At 19.4% G+C, this 22,729-nt stretch overlaps 5 protein-coding genes across 5 annotated transcripts in view; 1 reads left to right on the forward strand and 4 right to left on the reverse strand. All coding sequences in view use genetic code 6, as the record gives it.

The window, feature by feature from the left end:
• The window catches only part of TTHERM_00608310 (transmembrane protein, putative), a gene marked incomplete at both ends in the record, with an annotated part of 540 nt that extends 439 nt beyond the window's left edge, over positions 1-101 (forward strand). The window contains one exon of the mRNA XM_001010571.3: positions 1-101. This exon is cut by the window's left edge and continues 241 nt beyond it. Within this exon, the coding sequence (XP_001010571.3) occupies positions 1-101 (101 nt within the window).
• A 4,104-nt stretch (positions 102-4,205) lies between these two features.
• TTHERM_00609310 (hypothetical protein) lies at positions 4,206-5,213 on the reverse strand (the record flags this gene model as incomplete). The annotated part of the gene is made up of 1 exon (XM_001010572.2): positions 4,206-5,213. Exon 1 carries the CDS (start codon positions 5,175-5,177, stop codon positions 4,206-4,208), a length of 972 nt encoding a protein of 323 aa, XP_001010572.1. The 5' UTR covers positions 5,178-5,213.
• A 3,207-nt stretch (positions 5,214-8,420) lies between these two features.
• Positions 8,421-9,503, reverse strand: TTHERM_00609320 (hypothetical protein; the record flags this gene model as incomplete). The annotated part of the gene is made up of 1 exon (XM_001010573.1): positions 8,421-9,503. The coding sequence occupies one exon, from the start codon at positions 9,501-9,503 to the stop codon at positions 8,421-8,423; it is 1,083 nt and encodes a 360-aa protein (XP_001010573.1).
• Positions 9,504-12,846: 3,343 nt separating this feature from the next.
• TTHERM_000609357 (hypothetical protein) lies at positions 12,847-13,324 on the reverse strand (the record flags this gene model as incomplete). The annotated part of the gene is made up of 2 exons (XM_012796183.1): positions 12,847-13,112; positions 13,285-13,324. 2 exons carry the CDS (start codon positions 13,322-13,324, stop codon positions 12,847-12,849), a joined length of 306 nt encoding a protein of 101 aa, XP_012651637.1.
• A 2,362-nt stretch (positions 13,325-15,686) lies between these two features.
• TTHERM_000609358 (hypothetical protein) lies at positions 15,687-16,016 on the reverse strand (the record flags this gene model as incomplete). The annotated part of the gene is made up of 1 exon (XM_012796184.1): positions 15,687-16,016. The coding sequence occupies one exon, from the start codon at positions 16,014-16,016 to the stop codon at positions 15,687-15,689; it is 330 nt and encodes a 109-aa protein (XP_012651638.1).
• Positions 16,017-22,729: the final 6,713 nt, after the last annotated feature.

A 22,729-nucleotide genomic window follows, 5' to 3' on the forward strand; every position in this document is an offset into this window, starting at 1 on the left:
AATATATTATAAATATTATACGCAACAATAAATAAGAATAAATATTTATTATATCAGCTTTTAATCATTAATTTGTTTTGCGTGGAAAAAATTTGGTTTGATTTAAATTAACTTACTTAAAATATTTGAAAGTTATTTCAAAATTACATTTGTCTTAAAATACACTATAAAAACTAGAATATTAATTTAATATTCTTCCTAAAATATCAAGATTTAATTTATGCACCATTTTTTTAATATATAATTTTAACTTTTTGCTATAAATTGTTTTAATTACTCATAAATTATTATTAAATTTATTTTATAGTTGATTATTATAACAAATGGCTTGATATTACTTTGTTGATTATCTACTTATAAAATACTTCTAATAAATTATGCCTTTAAGTTAAAAAATTAAAATTTTATTCGTAATTACTACTATTTTTTATTTTGCTTAATTTAGATATCTGATTAATTTTTTTGCGGTGGTTTTGTTTCAACAAAAAATTTAATACTCTTTCAATAAGGTAAATTTCCCATTCATCCATCATAGTAGATTTAAAAATTTTTTATGTGTCCCATCCCCTTTTTACTTATACTCTACTTTTATTTTTAATCTTTTTTATTGAAATTCAAACTAACTGAGGCACTTAAATATTTTTTAATTTACTTTAAAATAGAGAGTAGATATCAATGCTTAATGCTTAAATTAATTTCATTTAAAACAACATTTATCTTAAAATATAATGAATGTAATACAACAGCTCAAATAAATTAATAATTAATAATAATTAATATCGGAATTAATATTTTCAACTTATATTTTGATTGCGATAATATTAAATATATCTATTATAATAAATAAACTAAAAGCATCGTTAAGTTGATGTTTTATGATTCTTATCTTTATTTAAACATATATTTTATCTCAAATAATATCTTATTTGTAAATAATAATTAATTTTAAGATGATTATTTTCATAAAAGATTATAAAATAGCTAAAAAAATCTATGAAAAGCATAGAATTTATTAGGAATTTTAAATAATTTAATAGAAATAAAATCATCAGAAGTAAGTCATAATAAATACGCTTTAAAAGAAATCAGAAGCGTAAAGAACTTTTATCTAAAATATATTTGGCTTTTAAATCAAAAAATAATAATTCAATATATTTAATAGCAGCCACAAAAATTTGCTCACCAAATTAATTAAATAAATAATCAGATATTCAAGATAAGAAACAAACAAAGCATACATCGATTGTTATAAATTAATATTTTTTACAAAAATAATAAGGAGTAATTTAACTAATTTTACTAATTTATAAGCATGTTTTGATTGATCTAAAAGATTTTTAAAAACAATTTATTTTTTTCATTACCATATAACCTATATAAAGTTATATTTTTGAAGTGCCATTAATTTTACTTAAAAATTGTGATTCTTTATATGATAGCTAATTAATATTTAAAATAACTCATTATTGATTAATAAATTTAACGTTGATATCAAGCTTAATTATTTTTTAGAAAGGCAAATTTTATTAGAAATTATTTTCAGAAGTAATATTTTGATTGTTATTTATATTTTTTATTTTCATTTATATATAGAGGAATTAAATTAGTCTAAAACAAAATGTTAATTATTTTAGAAATACACAAAAATTAATCTAATTTGCTTTTAAAAAAATAATTGAAAATAAATAATGAATATACTAATTAATTCTTATTTCGATGTAACACAAATTTTAGACAAATCAAAAAAGATAATTATTTAAGATAATGTAAGCAAATCAAGGATTAATTTTATAAAATATCAGTTTATTAATTCAAAGTAATATAATCTAAAAAAAATTTAATTTTATTTACACTGATAGATTAATTATTTAGTTTCAAAAATTATAAATTTAAAAGAATTTAAGTTACTTCTTTTCTTAAAATATTTTGAATTATTTCATTAAACAAATCTTACTTACAAAAGTTGTAAAATAAATCCTTTTCTTGATATATAGCAAATCTAATTATTGTTTTAAAAAATTAGTAGTATATGCTCTAATCCCTACATATGAGATTTTTATTAAAATTGTTAGCATCATAATTTAAATATCCTGAAATAAAAAATGTATTTTTTAATCGAATCTTCAACCTAAAGTAGAAAAAAAGGTATTTAAAAATAATTGATTAAAGAAGTATTTCAAAATTAACTATTTAGATCATTTTGTGGTAATTGATGCAGGTAAAACAAATATTTGATATTAAAAAAGAAAAAAAGAAATAATATTTATCAAAATATATACCAATATGAATGATATACATGATTATTTATTTGGTATTAAAAATCTGGTTATATTATTTTAAAAAAGTTCGCTTACACCCTTTATTATTTTCTACTCCATATTTAATAAATTTTGCTACAAATATTTCATCTAGTAGTTGAAATAAATCAACTAAGATTATATTTTAGGATGCTTAATATGAATATATTTTTTGTTTATATTATTAGAATTAATAGTTAAAAAATATTTTTTTATTAGTGATTAGTTTTATTTATGATAATAAAAGAAAAAAAATGTATTGATTATAAAGAAAGAGTTTAATAAATTTAAGGCTCTTACCTCAATATCTAATAAAATATTCAGGCTGATTTATTCAGTTTTAATAAAGATTACTAAAGTTTTAAGTAGGTAAGAATTTAAATGATAAATTTTAGCCAATTAATTATTATTAATTTACTTATAAATATATTATATTTGTTTTTATTAAAATAATAGTGAAGCAAAATTATTTTGTACATTTTAAGATCTTTTTAATGAAAAACTTTTAAGACCTTTTTTATCAATTTTTCTATCAATTCTCTCTTTCTCTCTTTTTTTAATTAAAAATATTAGCTTGATAAAAATTTAGATATTAAGCAAAAGAATACCCTTAATTTATTAATTTATTTAGTAAAATGTAACAATAACAAATAATTTAAATATTTTTGTACTTTTATTTCATACTATAGCAAAGTTTTTAATATGCTGAACAATTTTAGATGAATTAATCGATTATAATCTACTACTCGCTCAAAAATTTTTATAAAAAATTAAACTTATTTGTAAATTTTATCCATGCTTTTAATTTTATAATTATTAATGTTAATGTTATGAAATAATTACTTCTACTTGATGATAAAACACTTATTTTAACATATTTAATTTACTTAAAACAGCATTAAAAATAATATTTGCTTAATTTAGTTAAAATATTAAATATTCTATTTGAGTTTACTTTCTTCTACTTAGCATAAATTAACAAGTTAAAAATATAAGTACATTTTATACTTTGTAAAATGATGTCTTTAATATGGTTGAAGATATCTTATTTAAGATGTTTCTTTAATTAAAAAAGCTTTATTAATTATTTTTGCATAGATGAGGGCAGATGGCTATAATTTTACTCTTTCCTATTTCTGAAATTTCTGAAAGCCATAATTATATAAGCTTTTAAAGTGCTTTCTAATTTTTTGATAAAATGCATTTGCATTAATTTATTACTTTCAAAACTATTTAGCTCTTTAAAACAAAATCAATTTAATTGAAAATATATACTAATTTATTCAGTTAAAATCACTTATTTTTAATTAGAAAAAATATAAGAAATCCAATAATGAAAAATAAGATAATATTATAAAATTCTGTTTAATGCTTTTATTTATATATAATATGAATTTAAAATTTATACTGTAATATTGAATTTTTGCAAACTAAATTTTGATATTTATAATACAGATTTTTGATCAAAATAAATTATTAGAATTACCATTTTTCCTTTATTTCGATCTATATTAATTATATTTTATGGTCTATATTATAGCACAGACTATAATTTTAATCTTAGAAACTGTAAAAGGATTTTTAATTAATTTTAATCTAAATAGATTTTTTTTATTCCTTTAGAAACTATAAATATTTTTAAAATGGAATTTATTTTATATTGTTTAAAGTGTTTGAAGGTAAATATGCATAAATAAATAATTGATTAATTAATTAGCGTATTGATTCAGTGCAGGTCTGAATTTATATATATTTAAAGAAAGTAAGTATTAATTAGATAATATTAGATTTAACACAAAATGAAAGTGTTAATTTATTTTTGATTGTTATCTTATTGCAAAAAAATGATATTTTATTAATATTCTTTTTAAGAAGGAATGTACTTTTATGAAATTAATAGCTTTATTATCAATTGAATTATGGATTTTGTTAAAAACATAACAATTAATATTTTCTTCTCTATAATTCTTAGTCATCATCAAATTAATCTTTTGAGTTGGTAGATTGTTCTTCATTTTATTACTGGGTTGGTTTGTTAAATTACAGAAAATGGTTCATAGATTCTTCTTCGTAACTATCTTCTTCAAATATTCTATTATTGATTGGTTATTTGCATGACTTATAATCAGAATAATCGTTACTTTACGCATAATTATTCGTGTTTTCGAAAGACTACTTAACACTATTTTTACTTGAGTTTATATAAGTAGAAATTTCTTCATTTATATAGTCTTATTAATTCTATAAAGAAAGCGAGGAACTACAATTAAATAAATGAGCAGTAGAGGAAATTAAAGAGTCATTACAATTGACTTCTTCTTTGATCATTATATCTGATTTAATTTATTTGTCGAATTTTGTGAGTTTTTTTTTTATTTGAATTTCTTAAGGATAACAAATGTTCCACAGTTCATAAAAGGAAGGTATTTCTTATTGTTCATATATTTTAAAATACTTTAAGATTAAAAGGCACACAAACTATTTTCTCACAGCTTTTAAAGCATTATATGTTTTTTTTGTGCTGCTTTAAGTAATATCTTCTGGATTTGAAAGAATTTACTAAATATTTTATATAAATAGATCTTCTTGATTGTATTTTTTGATATAGAAGAAATACCATTCAATAATCCTCATGTATTTAGGTTTACATTAAATAGTTTTTTGTGAGTGAATAAATGTTTTTAATTATGTGGTAGAGCTAAAGCAAAGATGTTTGACTATCAGAGGAGCGGCAACAGTTTCTAATACGTAACTCTTGATAGAATCTTAAAACCATTTATTTAGTAGATTTCTTTAGCTTGATTAACTCGTTTTACTTAAATTAACCAAGAAGAGAATATTATTCAAAATAATGAGTTCTTAGTTATTATCTTATTTCATTTGATTGATTGATATCTTATTGAAACTAATTTTTTTTAATTTCTTTTAATTTAATTGTAATTTATTTAATATACATTTTTAAGGATTAAGCTTTTACAGTGACAAAATTCAAGCATCCTATAATTAATGTAATTAACATTATTATATTTTAAATAAATTTAATATATTTGGGTGTTCAAAAAATTATTAAGAAAAAGATCTTCTTCTTTGTGTACGTACATTTTTAAGAATTTCTTTTAATAATGAAAATAATATATTATCATATATTCTGATTAATTAATTTTATTTTTATATATTATAATTAATTAGCTTCAAGATAGCATAAACTATTTAAGCTCAAATACAAGTAAGTACTCAAATTAAAGAAATAGAAAAAATATATAGCAAATTTAAACATTTTATTTTGTTCTCTCAAAAATATATACATAAATAAAGAATATTTACATTTGATTGGTATTTAAATTTTTTTTGATTGCAATAACTTAAACTATTTTTCAAAACTATGAAAAATATTCTATGTATTTATGTTTCTTTTAAATAATTTATTTTTATAACTTTAAATTAATTATGTAAAATTTGCAAAAAATCATTTATGTATAGTAAATCGCTTTAAATATCGTATTAAACTAGTTTATATATTGTAAAAATTCCATAAATAAGTATACATTGAAAGAAATTAAAAATTGCTCTTCGCAAATCTTAAATGAAAGTAAGGAAAGATTAAAAACAATAAACTTTCTGATCTAAATCTCAAATTAAAGTCAACCTTTTTTTATGAAATCCTAATACGCATACAAAATTATAATTTAGTTCTGATTTTTTCAAATTATCAAACTAAATATTAATAACAGTGATATGATATGTTTTATATTTTAGTTACAATTAAAAGTGAAATCCATTAAAAACTGATATTTTCTCAAAAAACTTGTTAAAAAACTAATTTTAATCCTGGAAACCTATCACAAAAAAAATATATTATCTGATACTGATTTATTATTGTGCTGATTTTACATTAATAATTTACAGCTTAGTTAAGCAAACTCGTGGTAAATACTAAAAGAATAATTGAGTAAATTATATTTTTACGTTAGACAGTAAAATTAAAATTTTTCATGAGATTTATATTATAAATTTATTTCTATCATAAAAATTATACATTAATTTTGGACTGTTTTAGATAAAATATAAATAGATGGATTTCAATTTTTAAAATATAATATCTTTTTTTAATAAACATTCATTTACAGTGTTTTTAATGATAGAATACTAGAGAATTTTTTTAAATTAATAGTTATAACAAAGTAATTAAAATTAGGTTGAATAAGTTAAAAAAGATATTATTTACATAATTTACGGGGTTTTAATTGTATTTGAATTACAAACTATTGAAAGATAAAAAGAATAAATTCCTAATACAATCAATTCTATCAATTATTTGACGATATTTCATTTGAATAATAATAAATTAACTTTTTACCGCATAATTTAAATTTTTTTGTTTTAGATTAAATAACTTGATGAAGTAACAAGAAAATTTTCTGATTTTATGTCAAGCAACTTTTAATATTTGTAAATAAAGAAAATAATTACCTAAAATCAACCCACCATTCAAATATTGTAAAATCAATTATGAAATTAGTATTGTTAAATCAAAATTTACCTTTAAATATTGTATCAAGCTAAATAACATACTAAAGTTTTTAAATAATTTATTTTTATTCTTTATCTTGGTAAAAATGGGAGTGCTCTTTTATGTTTTAAGACTTAAACTATTTTTTTGGAATTTAAATTAGTTGAAATTAATTTTCTTAGAAGCTGTGCCATTTTCATAGCCTACACCCTCCCTTAATAATATTCTTTGCTTTATATGAATATATTTACTCTAAATGCTTTTTATATTTTGACATAAATTTGGTTTAATAAAATAAATTAATTTTAAAAATTATGATTAGTGAAATAATATATATTGCCTTAAAATATATTTAATAGTTTATATAAAAGATTTTGTTTGATTAGTTTAATACAATTATTTACACATTTTAATTTGTGATAATTGAACTCATATTAAAGATCTAAAGGATATTTAATTAATCAATCAAAATAATTATGGATTTACCAAAGGAGAAATAACTTATTTAATATTATTTATTAAAATAACTTAAATAATTAATTAAATACGAAATTGATTTAAACAAATAGTTACCTTAAAATATATTTACCTTCTCTATTATACTTATTGCAACATTTTGTTATCTTTATAATCGCCTCTTATTAATTTAATGTAGGAAATATTTTCACATACTAGTTTTATTTAAAAAAATATACTAATTTATTAAATAAAAACTACAATCAATGTAAAATCATTTCCTTTTCTCATAGTAGAAATTATTTAGTTTTTATTAAAATAAATAAATCATTAATTGAATTATGTTATTTGTTAATATAAATTTTAATTAAAAATTAAGATTACATTCATAAATTTTATTGATATCAGAATTTAGTTTACTCTAGATTTCTCTCAAAAACTTTTAAATAATTAGATAGATTAATTCAAATTTCATTTTTTAATACGAAGATATAAAAACTGCTTGTTAAATAAATGGATATTATTTAAAATTAATAAATATAATTTCAATGTTTAGTGTCTAATTTGTTGATTTTACAGTTATTAAAAATGTTTTTAAATAGGCTGATTTAACCAGTAATTAATCAAATAGATTATTATATTTTTGAAAATTTAATTATTTGTATGTAAAATCCCCTTTATGATCAAATAGTTCACATTCGCTAATAAATTTAATAATATTTAGATATCATATTAAATATATTTCAAAGACACTTAATTAACTTAAAAAAAATATCATTTTTAATTTTAAATGTAAATTCTAAGTATTCTTTTATTTCATAATTTAAATCTCCAAATTAAGTGATCTTACAGTATTTACTCATATAGATTTAATAAAAATCCAAAATTAATGAAAATAAATATTGTAAATGTTATTTAACAATAATATTTTATTGATAAATGAATTAATATATTGGTTAAAATTAATTATGTTATTCATTATTTATATAATAAATAAGAATGAAATTAACTATAATAGATAAAATAAATAATATATTTATTATTGATAGTGAATATGAAGTTAGTTATATCTATTTAATTTAAATTTTTTATTTGAGAGATAGAGGATAAAAGAATAATTTGATAATGTGAAAGTTAATAGTATTAGTATTAATCTATCAATTTTGGTTAATTTAATTCATGTGTTAGTTGTTATTTTATTATAAAAAATGGAAATTTGAAGGGTAGTTAATTTCGTAAAGTTGATCTTCATAATATTCTTATTATTAAAAGCACTTTTTGTCTTATGAGACATAGAAAAATTCTTATTAATTTTAATACTGACCGAAATAATCTGCATCACAATTAATCTAAGTAGGTTGTTATTATTCGTTTTAGCACAAATTTGATAAGTTATTAAATTGCAGATAATGGTCCATTGATTTTTCTTCATAACTCTCTTCATCAAATATTCTATTATTTATTGGTTTTTTCTAAGAATTAAAATTAAAGTTATAGCTAATTTATAAATTTTGGTCTTATTTTATTTGATTTTAATTATCTATCATCTGAGTACCCGAGATTGTGATAATTTTTTAATTAGATATTTCTGATTAATTATTAGAAGAAAGAGAAGTGCTGCAATTTTAGAAATTTAAAGAAGAGCGTAAAGAGCTATCTTAATCAAAATCTTATTTAAGAATGATTTTTTACTTTTTATTATCACTCTTTTTATCAAATTTAGAGAGTTTTTTCTTAACTTGAAGTTCTTAGGGGAAGCATGTGTTCCACAAATCATAAAAGGATGCCATTTCTTGTTGACCAAATAATTTAAAGTATTTTAGGATTAGCAAACACACAAACTATTTTCTAACAATTTTCATTGTATTGTAAGAGAGTTCACTTTCCATAGAAGTAATGTCTTCAGGATTCAAAATTATTTATTGAAGTTTGTTTATAAACTCGTCTTATTAATTGTATTGATTTATATAAATAAAATATTATTCTATGATTCCCATGTATTTTGGTTTATTTTTGTCTATTTTTTTGTGGATAAAGGTCTTAACTTCTGTAGATGTTTTTAATTTTAGGTAGTTTGCAATCAGAGGAGATGCATAAGACTCAAAAATATAGGTTTTTATAGAATCTTAGAACCACTTATTTAGTAGATTTCTTTAGCTAGATATGGCTTAGCCACTTTGTTTAGCCAAAAAGAGAATATTCTTCATAATAATCAATTAATTTTGGTTAGCTTAGTTCATTTTTTTTGGAAGTGTTTTGTGAATTTGTTTTTTATATTGTTTTTTTTTAAATTAATTGCTTGTATTTATTAAGTGCAGTTCTTCAATTTATCAAAATATGCAATGCCAATTTTCATAAAAAATTTAAATAACTTAAATCGATTGCATTTAATTCATTTATAATAAAGTAACGAAACTTTAATTTAAAGTAAACTAATATAATTAAATAAGAATGGAAAAGATTATTTTGTTGCAAAATAAATATATATATATTCTGTCGATGCTAAACAACTTATTTTAAGAATTTATCAATCAACGTAAACTGTAAGAACTCTTAAAGCTATATTTAAATGAAATAACTATTTTGTTTTAGCAATATATTTAATCTAATCTATAAAGTAGTAACAGATAATATGGTGATCAATCAGAATGTAGCTACATTAAGATTTCATATTTTTTACTAAAACCAAATTGATTTAACCATATATAAAGAAAGAGAGGTTGTTTGTTAATTATAAAGAACGAACCTCAAAACAAAAAATAAATGAAAACAAACCTATAAAAAGTGTACTTATAAACTAAAGAGTAGATAAATACTTTATATTCATAAGTAAAGAACATATTAATTTATTGTTAGATTCTTTCAGAAAATGCTTCATTTATAAATTACCTGCTTGAATTGCTAATGGCTTACTTATTTACTTACCTACTTACTTACTTTTTGTTGGTCTTGTTTTTATTTACTATCAGATTTATAAACCAATATCAAATTAAAATACTAATTTTAAAAAATTCATATTATTGATTGATATTATATTGCAATTTCAAAACTGATAAATTAATATCACACAAATTGACTTATTAAAATTGTAAAGAAAATAATTAACAGTATTTATTAGGATATCTAAATCACAACGAATTAACAATTAATATATCTAATTTGATTCTAACATTTCTAATGAAATAAACAAACTTATTTATCTTAAAAAAATTAATATAATTAAAAGAATAATCAATAAATTGTAAAAATACTTTTTATTGGCCTTGTTTTTATTATTATCAAATTTATAAACCAATATCAAATTAAAATACAACTTGAAAAAATTTCATATTATTCAGTGATTGATATTATGTTGCAATATCAAAACTGATAAATTAATATCTCACAAATTGACTTATTGAAATTGTAAAGAAAATAATGAACAGTATTTTTTAAGATATTTAAATCACAACTAATTAATAATTAATATATATAATTTTATTCTTACATTTCTAATAAAACAAACAAACTTACTTATTTTTAACATTAATATAATTAAAACAATAATTAATAATTTGTAAACACACATATAACGTCATATCTATTATGTAATCAACAATAAATAAAAAAAAATATGTTTTCTGATTTAGATTTTATGGAAAATAGCAATATATTATTAATATTCGAGACAATTTTTTTTAAGTTATATCTTATTAGCATTAAAAAAAATGGAAAAACTACTTTTTAATTAAATTTTAATGTATTATTTAGGTTGCTAAAAAATTTTTAGGCTAACAGATACATATTAACAATTAATTAATTTTAAAATTAAACACTTTAAATAATATTTTAATGCACTGATAGCTAAATTTAGTAAAACCTTTTATCATATCTACAATCACTCACTAAGTAAAACGGATTATTAAATAGTAAGTAACTAAGATATTTATTTTTCGTCTCTCTATTTTTTAAGGCTATTACAACTTCTTCTTAATGTAAATTTATTTATTTTTTAAATTCTTTATTAAAATTAAAAAATAAAGTGATTTTATCTTGAAATTTTTTTAATAAAAATTCATATAAAATAAAATACTTTAAAATTTATTTTATAAATTCCTTCCATTTAAAAATATAAAATAAATTTAATTCACACATCAAAAATTAATTATTAATTATAAATAAATTACTTTCAAAAAATAATTGCATTAATAAAAATCTAATGTAATTAATTTATTTCCTTTTCTTTTGAGGAAATTTTGAAAATTATCTGTGTGCATAAACACTTATCACTCTCTCTTAATACATTTTTATTTTATCCTAGTCAAAAAATTTATATTAAGAGAGATGTAATGGCAATTTTTTCAAATAAAAACTGAAAATTTAATTTTTAATCTTAAACACTTTAAACAAAATAAGCTAGTGTTCTAATTTTTCTAGCAAATTTCTACTTATTTACCTTGCATAAAATAATCAAGAGTAAACAGAATCTTATTATTCTGGGCAGATGAATAATTAAAAATTTGCAATCAGTGAAAATAAGAGTAATGAAGGTTAGCTTTTAATTTGCTTCAGTAATAAATCTTTAAATACAAATTTTTTGAAATTTAATTTAGATATTTGAATGTATTTATCTGTAATCAGGACATATACAATAATTTAATAAGAAAAATATTTATTTTAATTAAGTATAAAACTAAAATCTATTTTATTTTATTTTTCATAAGGTTAAAAATTAAAAATTTAAAAATAATTAAATCTATTATAAGATTTTTAAAAAGATAATAAGATCAAATTAATTCAAAGAATTTAGATTAGTTATAAAAAACTAAGAAGCAAAGATATACTGTTGTTTAATTATAATTAAATTCATGTATAAAAGCACTCATAAATTGGTAAGATGTAAGATCAAAGTTAAGCTAATAAACATAAAAAAATAATATTTAACCAATCATAGTTATCCATCACTTTTAAATTTTAAATATTACATCATACTAAGAAAAGAAGAAAGAATAAAAATCTTGATTTTTTGTATAAAAGATTTAGCTTTCATTAAATGAATTATTAAAAGTGTATGTAAATTACAGAATATTCGCACAAAAATATTATATTAAAGCGTCTAATATCTAGATAAAAAAGCTTTAAAAATAAATAACAATATTCAAATTTTCTGGCCATTATATTTATATTTTTCATCTAAATTTTGAAAAATCATATAAATGATTCTACTTTAATGCTGTCATTTTCATATTTTTTATCTCATTTTTAAATATTTTTAAAAAATAGTCCATTATTTTTATAGAAAATAAAATAGATGAACATAACAATAATAAATGCTCAATCAACTTTTTTTAGAGAAAAATACTGAAATTTATAGTATATACATTTGTAAATATAAAGTAAAAGCAATGCTCCTAAGCAAGTTCATAATAAAATTGTTTTCCTAAGCTCTGCTTTATCCACAATCTAACTTTTTAAACTGCACCATTATATATATCTCAATTAATTAGATCATAACAATTTAATTTTTTTCAATTAAAGCTATTAATGTTGCTTATTAATATTCTTATTTTCTTTCAAGTATTTTTAATTTCCTTAAAGATATTTTCAATATTACATCATACTAAGAAAAGAAGGAAAGATAAAAATCTTCATTTTTTATATAAAAGGTTTAGCTTTCTTTAAATGAATTATTAAAAGCATTTTTAAATTTACAGTATTTTTGCGCAAAAATATAATATTAAAATGACTACTACTACCGATCTAAAAAATCTTTAAAAATTGATAACAACATTCAAATTTTCTGGCAATTATATTTATATATTTCATCTAAATTTTGAAAAATCTTTTTAATGACTCTACTCTAATTCTATCTTTTTCATATTTTATATCGTATATTTAAAAATTTTTAAAAAATAGTACATTATTTTTTTAGAAAAAAAAATAGATGATCATTATAATAAAAAATGCTCAATCAACTTTTTTTAGAGAAATAGACTGAAATTTAAAGAAAATAAATTTGTAAATATAAAGTTAAATCAATACTCTTTAACAAGTTCATAATTCCTGACAAAATTGCTTACATAAGCTCTGCTTTATCCACTATTTTCTAATATGTTAAATCACACCATTATATATATCTAAATTAATTAGCTTATAAACTATTTAATGTTTTTCAATCAAAACCTATAAATATTACTTACTAATACCCTTATTTTCTTTCAAGTATTTTTAATTTCCTTCAAGCTATAAGGTTGCTTCTTTTCCTATAGTTTATTTGCTTTATTTGACTTGTATGAATCATTAAGGCTATTTTTCGCATATTTATTTATCTCAAAATAATTGTTTGATTCTTTATAGTTTTTTAATAATTTATTCACTCTTTTTCTAAAACTTATTCAATTATTTATTATTAATATAAAGTTATGTATACATATAATTTTAATTATTTTTAAAGAAGTGAGAAACAAATAAATCCATAAAGAAGTGAGAAACAAATAAATCCAACAAAAAAAATATATATTAATATAGCTGTTGGCGCATTTCAAATATTATTAATTAGATTTTGTCTGTAATAAAGATTTTTTATTTTCTTTAAATTATTTTTTCTAAGGCTAAAAAATTTCATTTAAATACAGAGATTTTTTTCAAAAGTATTTAATAATATTTGAGTAAAGAAAGTATGAAAATGTATTTTGATATATTTTTAATTATAAAGGTTACTTACTTTATAACCCTTTTATTTTTATTTGGTAGGTAAATTATATTTATATAATATTATAATGAATGGTTGGAATAGTAGCGAATCTAATGATGTAAGTAAATATTCATTTATAATTAATTTCATAATATTCTAAATGGTTATTGTGGTATATATTCTAGTGAGGTATCTGATTTTAATTGTGATAAGTTGTTATTAATTATTATGAAATTAGATGAAATGGTTCATGATTCCTATTCATAGATATCTTCTTAAATTATATTATTATTAATTGGCTTCTTTTAAGGATAATAATCATCTTAATTTTCAGGCTATTAGATATTCTTTGGTTAAAAGCCATCTATTTTTGAAAAGAGTTAAGTAAAAGTCTCTTCTGATTAATTATAAATACTTGAACTGGTATTAAAAGAAAGAGGAGAGTGAAGGACACTGTTATTTAAAAAATAACAAGAGCACTTTTAAAGATAAAGATCATCTTAATTTTCAGAATATTAGAAATTCTTTGGTTAAAAGCCACCTATTTCTGAAGAGAGACAAATACAAATCTCTTTTGATTAATTGTAATTACTAATTGGCTTCTTTTCAGGATAATGATCATCTTAATTTACAGGCTATTAGATATTCTTTGGTTAAAAGCCATCTATCTTTGAAAAGAGTTAGGTAAAAGTCTCTTATGATTAATTCTAAATACTTGAATTAGAATTAAAAGAAAGAGGAGAGTGAAGGATAATATTATTTAAAAAACAACAAGAGCACTTTTAAAGATAAATATCATCTTAATTTTCAGAATATTAGAAATTCTTTGGTTAAAAGCCACTTATTTCTGAAGAGAGACAAATAGAAGTCTCTCCTGATTAATTTTAAATATTTGAATTGGAATTAAAAGAAAGAGGAGAGTAGAGGTCATTATTATTTGAAAAACAAGAAAGGCACTTTTAAGGATAAAGATCATCTTAATTTTCAGAATATTAGAAATTCTTTGGTTAAAAGCCACTTATTTATAAAGAGAGTTAAGTAGAAGTTTCTTCTTATTAATTTTTAATAGTTGATTAAGAATTAAAAGAAAGTGGAGAGTCGAGGATACTACTATTAAATAAACAAGAAGGGCCCTTTTAATGATAAAGATCATTTTATTTTTCAGAATATTAGAAATTCTTTGGTTAAAAGCCACTTATTTCTGAAGAGAGTTAAGTAGAAGTCTCTTCTTATTAATTGTTAATAGTTGATTAGGAATTAAAAGAAAGTGGAGAGTTGAGGATACTACTATTAAATAAACAAGAAGGGCGCTTTTAATGATTTAGATCATCTTAAATTTCAGAAAATTAGAAATTATTTGGTTAATAAAATTCATCTATTTTTGAAGACAGTTAAGTAAAAGTTTCTTCTTATAAATTTTTAATAGTTGATTAGGAATTAAAAGAAAGAGGAAAGTCGAGGCTATTAATAAAACTAGTAGATCTTTTTAAACTAGTGTTTAGATTATCTTCATTTCTAATCTAGGATTTCAAAGTTTTATTTTGAGCCTTTTTGTCAAATTTAGAGAGTTTTTTTTTAGTTTAAATTTATTATGGGAAGCAAATATTCCATAGTTCATAAAATGAGGGAATGTCCAACAACCCAAATAACTCAAAGTATCTTTAGATTAAAAAACACACAAATTACTTTCTAACAGTTTTCTGAGCTTTGTAACTTTAATCTTCTTATTGTTGAGTAATATCAATAGGATTCAAAAGAATTTCATGAAGTTTTTATAGAAAAAGGTCTTATTAGTTGTATCTGATAATTTAGATAAAATATTATTCAATGATTCCCATGTACTTAGGTTTATTTTTGTCTGTTTACTCGTGAATGAAGGCTTTAACTTAAGCGGAAGACCTTAAATTAAGGTATTTAGCAATTAGAGGAGATGCAGTCGATTCAAAAATATAAGTCTTAATAGAATCTTAGAACCATTTATTTAGTAGATTTCTTTGACCTGTTTAAGTTTTTTATGAATTTCAGATAAGAAGAGTATATTTTTTTGAATGATTTACTCTTGCTTATTTAATTTTTTCATTTTTAGTAACTTTTAGAATTTATTTGATTTCTATGTTTTTATTTATCAATTAATTCTTTATATAATTTTTTGAAAATAAATTACCACAATTTAAATCATCATAAATACAAAGAATTTGCTATCAAACTTTAACTCACTTATTTATAATTTTTTTTTTTTTTTTACTACCCCATAATCATATAATATCCTTTCAAATCTAAAATTAGCCAGAAAATAATTAATTAAAATCTGATATGAGTTGATTTTTTGATTAAATTATTTTAATTATCATATGATTGCAAGATTTATCTCTCTATATTTAAATTTATTTTTTAGATGCTTACTAGATAATTTATTCTAGAGTAAGCTATTTTCAAGCATTCTATTCTGTTATTTTACTTAAAGCGAAGATATTATAGTTAAATAAACTATATTTAATTTCAAAAAAAACTTATTGTCTGATCATATTTTTACTCTACCTCTTATTAATTTTCTATCTTATGCTATTCTGTATTTAAATTTTTATAAGTATGGTTAGTTATTCGCAATTTTTCATATAATAATTAAAATCACACCCATTATTAGCTTATAATAAAAATAGAATTAATTCAATTCCTACTTCTTGTGCTTATTTTAGATATTAATATATCCTAAACTAATTTGTGATTAATTATCTAATATTTGAAATTATCAATTTTATGATTTTCTCAATTAGATTGAAAAATATAAATCAAATAGCAAAAAAATTAGTTTTTCTAAAAAAAAAAGGCCTATCTTTTTAATAAAATCACATGTAGAGCTGATAAATTCTGACAAACCTAAATAAAAAAAAACAAAAGGCAACTTATCATTCAAATGTCAATACCTGGATTAGCAATATTATATTATTACATATTACTTTTTTCATATTCATAATCTCTGAATGTTTCTCACATAAATAGTTACATCTATAGTATATTTTAACTATTTTTATTATGTGATTTGAAGGAGACCAATCTTGTATTTAAAGTTTGTTTTCGGTTTACTACTTAAAAAAGTAATCTAAATTTTGTTTACATTTTATTTTTTTTGCACGCATTGTGTATCAGTAGTATTAAAAATAAATAATTTTGAAATTATTTTCTTATTATATCATTCAGATAAATAGTAGATTGATTTAAAAGATAATTCTATGCTCAAATTAAAATCATAAAATAATTTTTTGTAAAATATAGATAAATATGTCTAAAAATTTATAACAATGAATAAAAATTAAAGATTAGTTCTAATTGATATTGAAAGGTTGTTACTATATTGTTTAAAAAAATAGTAATCTATTTAATTTATATAATTGAAAATCATATGAAATAATTACTCGCATAAAAGAATTTATCAATTAGACTCCAACGTACTCAGTAAGATCTCATTAAATTCTAAACGGCACAAAGTTTACATTGGCCATCCTTGATCAGCAATTTAAAAAATTAAATAGAAGTTTGTTTTACTTTTATGATTAAAATATTTTTGAATGCAAAGTTGCCAATTTAAATTCTATTTATTCTAAAAAAAGTTCTTGAAAATAAATAAATGATAAATCTCTATTATATTTTTCAATTCACCAAATATTATCTATTTAATCTATTCAATACGCATAAATTATTATAAAAAACTAATTGAATTTTCAAGTGATAGTAACCTTTATTTAGATAACAAAAAAACTATTTATTAATTATCAATTTAATTGTTTATGATAAAAAAGGAAACTCCATGGGGTTATTGCCATTAAAAAAAACAAATTAATAAAAACACATAATTTTTAATTAGCGAGTGATTTTTACATAACCAGAAGTAATTTATATAAATTAAAAAAAATATATATATATCTACAAACATTATTAAGCCTTAAGTTATTTATTATCTAAGAGATATTTATATAAAGATAAAAAAATTAATTGATTACTAAAAATTTTCAGAAACAAGAGTTTCCCAGCATATCTGAAACTACAGTGTATAAATAATGTTGAAATTTTAATGGTATGCTACAACACCATGCATTTTATTCAAATAAAAATATAATTTTATCCTAGCTATTTTCCCTGATTTCCCTCTTCTCCCAAGGATCCCTAAATTGAATTTTTAGGAATAATTGATAACTAACTACTAATTTAAAAATTTGATGGGTAAATTTAATTTTTAACTTAATTAATGTTTGTTTCAAGAGAAAAACTTAGAAATAAGAATTATTAAAATAGATAAATATCATATAATTTTTAAGAAGAGAAAAAGGAGCATTCAGTATTTATATGAATTTATGTGATTTGAATTAATTAATATTTACTCATTTTATTTCTTTCTAAATTTCATCACTTTTCGGTAATAAATACGCTTTATAAAAATATATTATTATTCTAGTGGCAAATATTATTAAAGCGAACGCAAAGATCATAACCTCATAATTTATTTTTGTTATTATCAATTTTTATAAAATATAATACTGATAATCTATTAGATCTTATGTAATATTTTGGCTTTCAATATAAAAATTTCAGTTTACTGTTATAAAAAATCAAACACTTAAAGTTAGGCGGGTTCATTAATCAGAGCATTAAATAAGAAAGAATAGAAAATATTTTTAAAAATTAGTGTTATTAGACGGGTAAGTTGTTTAAATTGTAATAATTTCTTATTTTTTTAAATATTTTCTATTATCTTGCCTAAACATTCAAAGTCCTTATTTACTAATTGAAGGAAGCTATGGAAAAACAAATCAATTCCCACTAACTCTTTACTTAAAAAATATATTTTCTTACAATTATTCTCTCTCAGACTCTCTAAGAAATTAAAAAATAATAATGACGTAAATAATTAGGGTTATGATGATATATTGATGATGCTTCTTCATTGAATTTCTTTTTTTTTATACCCACCACTTAGGATTAATAAATAATTAATGTTTCTGAATTTTATTATATTCTTTTTTTTTAACAATGAGCATATTTTAACAAAAGCTAAATCCAAATAAAAATGATTCCAGATCACATCAATCAACACAATATTAAAAACTCTTTATTAAAATAATTAATTTTTCATACTGTTTCTTACCAAACTCATAATTAAGAGATTTTAATTAATTTAAAGGAAAAAAACAAACAAAAAAAGGAGAAATATAGTATAATTAATTTAGATATTATCCAATTATACAATAAATAAAATGATAACTCACTTAGTGTGAATTAAATTTCTCCATACTCATTAATTAAGAAATTGTAATTAATTTAAAGGTATAAAACAATACAAAGTAGTATAATTTAGATATTATCTAATTATTCAATAAATAAAACAATCATTTATTTATTTATGTAAATGTAAATTAAAAATATTAAAATAATTTTTTTTAATTGACAAAATTAATTTGTCCTTCTTCTATTTTTTAGAAAATAGAAAACTTAAATTATTTTATTTTAAAGAAAATGTAATTATTAATACTTAAAAGTATTAGTTTAGAAAAATATGTGAAGCTCATTTAATTATTAACTTACTCATTCTAAAGATATCAAATAACATTAAGAAAATTTTTATTATTAGATATGACTTTTCTTAATAAACACAGTCAGATTTCTAATAATCTTATCTTTTATCTATATTAGTAATTTTTCACATCAATAAATAAATCAAGCCTGATTAACAACAGAAAATTTAAAACTAAATTTCTTCTTGATGTGACATTCATTTTAAAAAATATGTAAAATAGGTATACAGTATTTCTATTTGAAAAGTAAAATATTTTAAAGAAAGCAAATTGAAGAAAATAGTGGCTTTTTTAAAGAAAATGTTCTATCCTAACATAGTAAATTTACCATAATCTAAGCATTATATTTAAAAATATAAAAGAAATTAATAAATAGGTCGATTTTATTGGTTAGTTCTAAAAAACCTTTATGTAAAAAATTTTTTTCCATTTGATGTTTGCTGATGTGAAATGATGTTTATTTTTAAATATAAGTAAAATAAATATACAGTTTTTCTATTTGAAAAGTAAAATATTTTAAAAAAAGCAAATTAAAGACAACACTCGCTTTTTTAAAGAAAATATTCTACGCTAAGAAAGTAAATTTATTATAATCTAAGCATAATATTAGTAAAAATGCAAAACAAATTAAAAATAAATAAGTCGATTTTACTGGTTCGTTCTAAAAAAACTTTCAGTAAAAAAACAAAATAGTATTTCATTTGTCAAATTGATGTTTGTTAGCTTTTAAATTCTAACTTTTTATTGAAAATAAAGGATTATTTAATACAGAAATTAATCTATTATTAAATATAGTACTAATTTTTAATGAATGAGTTGATAAATAAAATACATTAATTGTTTAGTTTATGAAGTTTTTGTATAAAATTAAAGGTAAAATAATGTGCGGTTATTTCCTTTAAAAGCTTAATTAATTATTAAAATCATTATTTTCCTTTAAAATATTAATCTCCTTAAACATTACTTACTTTACTTAAAATATTTTTTTTCTTTAAAGTATTAATTTGCCTAAAAGTTTTACGATAAACTTACATGTCATTCATTATTTAAAAATAAATGAGGATATTACATCAGTAATTTTCTAACAAATTTTATTACATCAAGAGATTCATTTTTTAATTGAATAATAAAGGAAGATCAAAATCATATATTATTTTTGCCTCAATTGTTTTTGAAAATATCCAAAACAAATGTTAATACACTCAAAATTTTATTTGAGAAATGACATTCATTCATTTAATTTATAAAGTAGAACTCAGCAATATATTCACCTACTTAATTTATTTATTATAACAGATATTTTAATTCTTAAAAAATATTTGAAAAGAGCATACTTTCTTTATAGTATATAAATAGATACAAATACTAATTTTAAATTATTTTAATCTTATAAATTTTCCTTTATTCTATTTATTTGATTTACTTTATCATTTTTTATATGATATTTTTATAATTTTATGGAATTTTTTGCTGGAAAATTTCTTCATGGTTTTTTAAATTTCATACAGATAAATTACAGTTTTAATCTACATAGCTTGAAGAATTAAGGTGAATTTTATTATATTTAAATCATGGTTTGATATACATTTGCTATTGATTTAAAGAAAGTAAATAAATGAAAAATCTTTTATAATCAGTTTAAAATATAATAATTACAATAATGAACATGAAGATTTCATCTATATTTTGAAGTAAAATTTTATATTTTAATTTGATACTTAGTCAGTCATCATTCATTATTAAACAAATTAATGATGAAATATCATTATAGAGCAAAAACATTAGGTCATAAGTCAGCTTTAATTTTTGTTTCACCAATAAAAGAGTGTTGTTTTTTTCAAACACTTATTTATGATATTTGAATAGCAAGTAAATTAATTGCTAGAAAGTTTAAAATAAGGTGGCTAATTTGCATTATTATAAAAATCATTATTGATTGTGGTAATTAATTAAGAAAAGAGGAAAAATAAATAATCAATTTATAAAAACTCATTATTAATTTGAAAATTTCATTTAAATTTACTTAATTCTTGTTGATTGATTCTTTTTTTAAGTTGATTTAACTAATTACTATATTCATTACCCAAATTCCATTCAATCAATATGTTTATTTTATATATATTTTTATTTATTTATGTCAATAATTAAATGCTCTGTTATTCTTACTTACTTTACCTACAAACTAATAATTACATTTATTTAAAAATTAGCTGTACATCGGTGAAATCAATCTTAAAAAATTGTGAGATAAATTAATTGAAAGTTTCTTGGTTTAAACAAAGTGTAATAAATTTTTATTTAAATACTTACAATAAAAGAAGGTTTGTTTAATTCATCTGATATTCATTCCTGAAAATATAGAAAGACGGAAATATAATCTTTCTTAATTGTATATAATAAATGAATCAACCATTTTACAAATTTTTTGAAATTTCTTTTCCAAATTAGAAATAATTTTTTTGAGCTTTAAATTAATTAAATTTTATATGAAGTAGAATCTATTTCAAAATTAAAAAATATTCACATAATTTATATTTCAATTAAATTAAAGTAAGAAATAAAAAATCTTTAAATTAGATTGTAATCTCTATGAAAACATTTGAAAATAAAATTAGTTAGTTATTTAGTTAGTTAGTTATTTAGTTAGTTTGTTAGTTGGTTGGTTAGTTAGTTAGTTAGTTGGTTAGTTGGTTAGTTGGTTAGTTAGTTAGTTAATAAGTTAGTTAGTTAGTTAGTTAGTTAGTTAGTTAGTTAGTTAGTTAGTTAGTTAGTTAGTTAGTTAGTTAGTTAGTTAGTTAGTTAGTTAGTTAGTTAGTTAGTTAGTTAGTTAGTTAGTTAGTTAGTTAGTTAGTTAGTTAGCTAGCTAGTTAGTATGTATGTATGTAAAGAAAGAAATAATATTAAATTTGATAAATTAAATTTATTCTCGATTTTATATACATATTTCTATATGGTAGAGAGTGAGATAAATATATACTTACATAAAATAAAAAGTTATTTAAATAATTAATTTTGTTATTTATTGCTATAAAAGAAGGTATTTAATTTTGATAAAATAATAAACTAAGTTGGAATTTAAGTCAGAGAAAATAATTTAATAAAATTAATTTATATTTAGATGATAGAAAATGTTAACTTTAGTTATTTATTTTATTAGATTTTATTTGATTTATTTGATAATAATTTTTATATTAAGCTTTGTTTTAAGGATATAAATAATACTTAA

This window comes from Tetrahymena thermophila, assembly GCF_000189635.1.
Source record: "Tetrahymena thermophila SB210 genomic scaffold scf_8254754, whole genome shotgun sequence".
In the NCBI taxonomy this organism is placed as follows: Eukaryota; Ciliophora; class Oligohymenophorea; order Hymenostomatida; family Tetrahymenidae; genus Tetrahymena; species Tetrahymena thermophila.